This window comes from Acyrthosiphon pisum, chromosome X, assembly GCF_005508785.2.
Source record: "Acyrthosiphon pisum isolate AL4f chromosome X, pea_aphid_22Mar2018_4r6ur, whole genome shotgun sequence".
Classification (NCBI taxonomy): domain Eukaryota; kingdom Metazoa; phylum Arthropoda; class Insecta; order Hemiptera; family Aphididae; genus Acyrthosiphon; species Acyrthosiphon pisum.
Window position 1 is genome coordinate 93,803,110 of NC_042493.1, and position 6,321 is coordinate 93,809,430.

A 6,321-nucleotide genomic window follows, 5' to 3' on the forward strand; every position below is an offset into this window, starting at 1 on the left:
TCGTGTACACAGACACAAAAAAAAATTAAAAAATTAAAAATAAAAAAATAAAAAACACACATCATGTAAAATCAATACATTCATCGTTCCACTCAGAATCTAAAAAATTTAAAGATAAAATTATTATCTTATTATAATTACCATTTTTATATATCACATTATATATTATATTATATTATAATCATAGGTGTAGTCAGGGGGGCCGCAGGGTATGCCACTGCATACCCTAAACACTTAAGAAAAAAAATAAATTATTGCCAAACCTTGGTTTAATTATATAATATATAAATAATAATTGTCAAATACCTACAAGTGACAACATTATGTTGGACGCGCATTTTTAAATTTATTGATTTAATATTTTCTGTAATATATACGAATACTCGAATAATCGTCAATGCACATAAATAACGGAATAGCCAAGTGTAAAACATAATTATTTAGCACTGAGAAAATATTACTTAATCAACAAAAAAAAAACAGATGTTAATGCTAAAGGACGTGGATTATTATATCAACTTAAAAATTTTAATTTTATACTTGGACTTAATATGATGGATCCTATACTTACAATGATTAATAAAGTAAGTAAATATTTACAAAGTGAAAATTGTGATTTATTATCTGCTATGAACTATATTAAATCTCTTAGATCTCCTATTAATGATATGCGTTCTGAATGTAACTTTAAATGTATTTATGACTTAAGTATTTCTATGTGTACAAATTTAGATGTGACTATACTATAACCTAAAAAACGTAAAATTGAACAACGAATTGATAATGGTGGTAGTAATCAGTTCTTTCCAGATACAAATGAACAAGAATTAAGACTCCGGTAATTTTCTCCAATGCTCGATATAATTATGAATGGTTTAGACGAACGATTTATTCAAGATACTATAAATATATTAAGTTCAATAGATAAATTATTAAACTTGGATATTACTGACACAGATTTGAATATTTTATCTAATCATTTTAAGTGTAATTACGATGAACTTGTTAGCGAAATTCGAATTTTAAAAAAAGATGATACAACACCTAAAAAGTTAACCAAATCAAGCACATCAATCCTACATATATGGTTACAGTGGCTAAACATATTTAACAGAAATGTTTTATTTAATAATTTTAGCATTGTTTTGAAAAAATTCTCAGTTATTCCAGTTACCAGCTGTAAATGTGAGAGATCATTTTCCAAATTAACTCAAGTTAAAATAAATCAAAATTAAGAACATCAATGGTCCAAGAATGATTGAATAGTCTAATGTTTATAGCAATTGAACAAGAAATTGCAGTACATATTGATGTCGACGCCGTTATAGATGACTTCAAAAATAAAGTTGATTATAAAAGAAGATTGACTTTATAATAATTAATATTCAATTGTATAAACATGTCATGTTAATTATTGTAATTACTTAATTAATTTTAATTTTGTATTGGTAAATATTTATCTAAGTTGTAACAATATATTTAAATCAGTTTAATAATTAACTAAATTTAAACTAGTATTCCTTTCTAAAAAAAATAATCTTCAAATTTTGCATACCCTAAACAAGAAGTCTGGCTACGCCTATGTTTATAATATTTAATTAGTTTTTTGCATATTTAAAATAATATATTGGAACAATTTTTAACTAATATAAATAAACTGATGAATACAATATTAATATAATATCTTACAATATAATCTCTTAAAAGGCGCATGACTTCAAAACTCAAGCCAAAATGAGAAGATATAGTATTATCTGGATAGAGTTCTTCACTCTTAATGGTCCAATTGCCATGAACTAAAACTGCCATTTCTTTTAAATGAGTCAAAATTGTTGCAACACTTTCATCACTTGGCACACCACACTTATGCAGTAGATTTATCAACATCTTTGTAGATATCATTTTTGCTAAAAATATTACAAATGTTAGTTTCAATGACACACTAGTATATTAAATATTTAATCAATGACATTCAAGTCAAATTTGTTATTTGTATTTTACATTATTTTCAAAATGTGAGAAATCCAAATATAAACAGTGTAAAACAAAGTATTTTATTAAACTTGTTACAAAAAATAATTATGTTTGAATATAGTTTATGATTTGTCACATAGATTTTTATCAAAAGATAAACTAAAAGAGAGGGAAATACAGTATTATGATCCAGTGGCGTATTTAGGAATTTTGATAGGGGGGGGGGGGAGTGTGAAATATATAATAATAGGTACACTCAATAAAATAATATACATTTTTAAAATCCCCTAACTTGTTGAGATTAGTGTGGATCAAGGTGAAATAAGAATTAACACAAATTGTATAGTACCTAATAGCATTTATTATAAATTCATACTAACGACAATCCCGTGTTTAATACGATAAACAAAAAAAAATAGTTATAATAAAAAATCCCGCTTTCTATTTTTTTGGATGCTCAGTTCATCGATAACCGTTTCTGGCATGATTATTGTATTGACCGGTGACATGCAAATAAAACCAACACATTAAGAGGACGTTACACCCGTATGTGTTGTCTCCGTCTAACACAAGCACGACATAGCAAATTGTCATTCACTATTCTCAATAGTGTGCTGTTGGTTTTGATACTAGAGTGAAATTACCTATCATCAAACTTTTAATTAGGAACATTATCTGGGTCTTCGTGTACAATTTTTTAATATTTTAATTTTCAAGCGAGATATGAGCATTTTTAATTTTTTATATTTCACATACTCTTATTTTTCGCGAAAAATCGCCCACGCTAAGACCCAGATAATATTCTTACCTAAAAGTTTGATAATAGGTCGATCCACCCTAGATCAAAACTAATAGCTCACTATTGAGAATAGTTAACGACAATTTGCTATGTCATGCGTGTGTAAGACAGAGACAACACATGTGGGTGTAGCGTCCTCTTAAGGGTCCGTATTACAATAGTTAAACTAATGTTAAACCGCAGAATTCGACTGGTAAAATCAGTTGGTTAAGCGTAACCGAGGTTTAAACTACAATTGTAAAACGAGCCCTAAGTGGCCAAGTCGGTTATAATAAAAAAAGTATATAATAATTACTATTTAATTTATAGTTATTATTCAATATTAGATAGGAAAATTGATAAAATATTTACTTCTGTCATACTATTTATTAGGTAAGATTTAATACTTAATAAAAACTTTAAAAACATCATTCAGGTGTATAGCAGTTGATACAGGCAAAGTACAAAATATTTTCAAGAGTTCATGAATATTTGGATAAAACTCTTTATCACAAACATCTAAAGTATGTAACCCAGAGATGAATACAATGCTTTCAGTCACTAAAAATAAACCCATGCCCTATGGTAAATCTACAGTTTTCATGGTGATTTTGTTTAATTTACCGACTATTTATCGAGTTTATTATAAATACTCATACATGAAAAATAATTCGCAGAAAATTCAAAAATATAGTATACCATACCACCATAAAGGTATATGTTTTTATTTTCCAATATTTATGCCACGGACGACTAGTGGCGTATAGTATATCAAAGCGGACAAATTACCACGGCTAGAACATTTAGAAAACACATATACCTACTTAAAACTTAAAAGTAGTATCATATTGAGAAATACAGAAAATAAGTTAACTTAACCTTACAAAAAAAAAAAAGGTCAAGGGGGGGGGGGATCAAAGCCCCATATCACCCCCGGAAATACGCCACTGTTATGATCTCTTAGCCTCTAATAACTGAAACAAAATTAAAGATTGTCTGGGACACGGGGATAAGTTTATGAAACTGGGACTACTCTGCTTAGATCAGGACATCTGGCAACCCTAATTTATAGTGTACACAAGTGTACAGTATAAACATGTCATGATACATAGATATACCATATTTTAGAAATAATAATACTAAAATTAACTTTTTATATAAGTGTTAAAAATGTTAAAATCTGAGATAACAAATAATAACTTACCATTAAATAAAAGTATTTTTATTTTTTTCTCCAGAGAATATGATTTTATGTCATTTTTAGATAATTGACGTGATCTAATCGCATTAATATTTTCATTGATTTCTTCTTTTTCAACTTTAGTTATTGTTATATTAGGATCTTTTTGATAAGTTCTATTTGAATATGGCAATATAAACTTGTCTAATTCTTCCTGAAAAAAATGCAATAATAAAAAAAAGTGAAATTTGGATTAACACTAGTTTTTAAATATACTAGAGATGGACAGTTTACATACAATTTGGTAAATACAGAAAAAAAACAGTTTTTACAACTACCAGTTATTTAAAATTCTGAGTTTTTTAAAATAGGCAAAGTAAACAGTATCGGTTTTAAAAGATTAATACTAAATGGGCATTCACAGTTAAAATGTATATTATTAAATTGTATTAATTAACTATTGGAAAACCAATTTCAAGCATATGTATAACAGTGGATAAATGATTTCAAAGTGGCACATTAATAACTATCAAGTCATGATAAATTAAATAATAAATTCACTAAAATATAAATAGTTCATAAAATACAATAATAAACTTAATCTATAATATTGTATTTACATTGGTATTTAAGTTGTAAAAAACACATTCAATAACTGTATACTATGCCCGAAGAAAGTACTTATATTTTACATGGACTGCCGATATCAATAATACTGAATAATGACAAGATTCCACAAATTAAACATAGTAATATAATCAGTGGCGTGGCAAACGGTATTTTCAGAGGCAACTGCCTGAGATTTTTCTTAAATTGAGAGGTGGGTGGTAGCTGGTGGGTCTCCTAGTAAATGTAATATGATATATTCAATAGATAGTCAATAAGGATCTGAAATATAATTAGTTATATTATATTAATACATTATTGCACACTTGGAATATTTGTAACTTACCTCTGGAATATTTTAAGTTTGCCACACCACTGAATATAATATATTATATTGTTAAATATAATATTAATCAACTGATAATAAATTAATACTAGGTTTAAATGTACCTAAGTCATGAAAACTTAAATATATATTTATATATACATATATATGAGTAAAATCAATGTTATTAGTTATTACCCTGGAAAAGTAATGTCCATTTGGTACAAAGTTTAAATCAATCCAAGGTTCCATTGCTCGTTGTTTAACCATCTCTTGCATTTTTTTCTTTTCACTTTTTTTACCAGGCCTATCTTTGAATTTTGCCATAATCTGTTCACTTTCTTCTTCTTCCTCCTCAGAATCTAAATAATAATGACTTTTAGTACAAATGAATATACATTTTAAAGATTAAGATTTTCAATGTTGTTGTACCGTTTTGAGAAGATTTTTTATTTTCATCCTTTGGGTCAATCTTATCAATGTGAGACAATTTAGGGAGCATGATTATTGTTTTCTTCAGTGGACATAAATGAATACTTTTTCCAGATGTATACATTATCATATCAGTGGTATTTGATGATATATTGTGGGATTCAAAGCTTAAGTGATCAACCATACCGCTATATTAATAATACATGTATAATTTTAATTTTAGTTTGTAGAATTAATAATAATAAATCAGGTTAAGAACAAGAAAATTGAATGTATAACATTATTTAACACGTAGAATGTGTATGTCTTTTTTGCAGTTTTCACCCAGTGCGTATGATAAAAGTAAAAACAAAAGAAATTAAAAAAAAAGATGAAGAAACTGCTCATAACGACGTTTGTATACATATTTAAAAACACGCGTTTGATCCACGCTAAATAATAATAAAATAAGATTCAGCCACGCGTAGGGAATTTTAAATGTATATTAGACGCCATATGGCGTCAAACGCGTTGCTGAATGATACTTATGACGCCAATTGCCAGTGACCGTGTTAACAATTGCCTCTATTAGAGTGTACGATTTCAATAAAAATCTAAATTTGTCTGAGTAAAATACATTAATATGTTTTGATATTATACATAGTATACAATGTAATTTATGTTTAAACCTGGGATAGCTGCTTTTATCTTTGGATGTTTTGTCCATTTCGGCAGCCAACTCTCGCCCATGACCTTTATCATAATTTTGATCGGTATCAAGGGCATACGATATCTCTAACTCTTCACATTCTGATTTATATTTACACTATAAAAATAAAACGCATAAATAAACACAGAACATATTCTTAGATACTATAGATTGTTGAACCCCTGCCACCACCACACATTCATATCATGTACAATATATATCCACACTACTAAGCAAACTAGATATGACCTAAATTTTCATGTCCAAAAGAGGGACGCTATTTATTTTTTAAAGTATTACCAATATCTATAATATAATCGTCTAAAATTCTTACTACT

At 27.5% G+C, this 6,321-nt stretch overlaps 1 protein-coding gene across 1 annotated transcript in view; it reads right to left on the reverse strand.

The window, feature by feature from the left end:
• Positions 1-6,119, reverse strand: part of LOC100159581 (DNA-directed RNA polymerase III subunit RPC5-like) — a 17,767-nt gene extending 11,648 nt beyond the window's left edge. Inside the window, exons 1-5 of the mRNA XM_029491387.1 lie at positions 5,964-6,119; positions 5,296-5,483; positions 5,062-5,225; positions 3,957-4,146; positions 1,690-1,907 (exon numbers count right to left, since the gene is read on the reverse strand). Of these exons, the coding sequence (XP_029347247.1) occupies positions 1,690-1,907; positions 3,957-4,146; positions 5,062-5,225; positions 5,296-5,483; positions 5,964-6,001 (798 nt within the window). The 5' untranslated portion in view covers positions 6,002-6,119. The remainder of the gene's footprint in view (positions 1-1,689; positions 1,908-3,956; positions 4,147-5,061; positions 5,226-5,295; positions 5,484-5,963) is intronic.
• Positions 6,120-6,321: the final 202 nt, after the last annotated feature.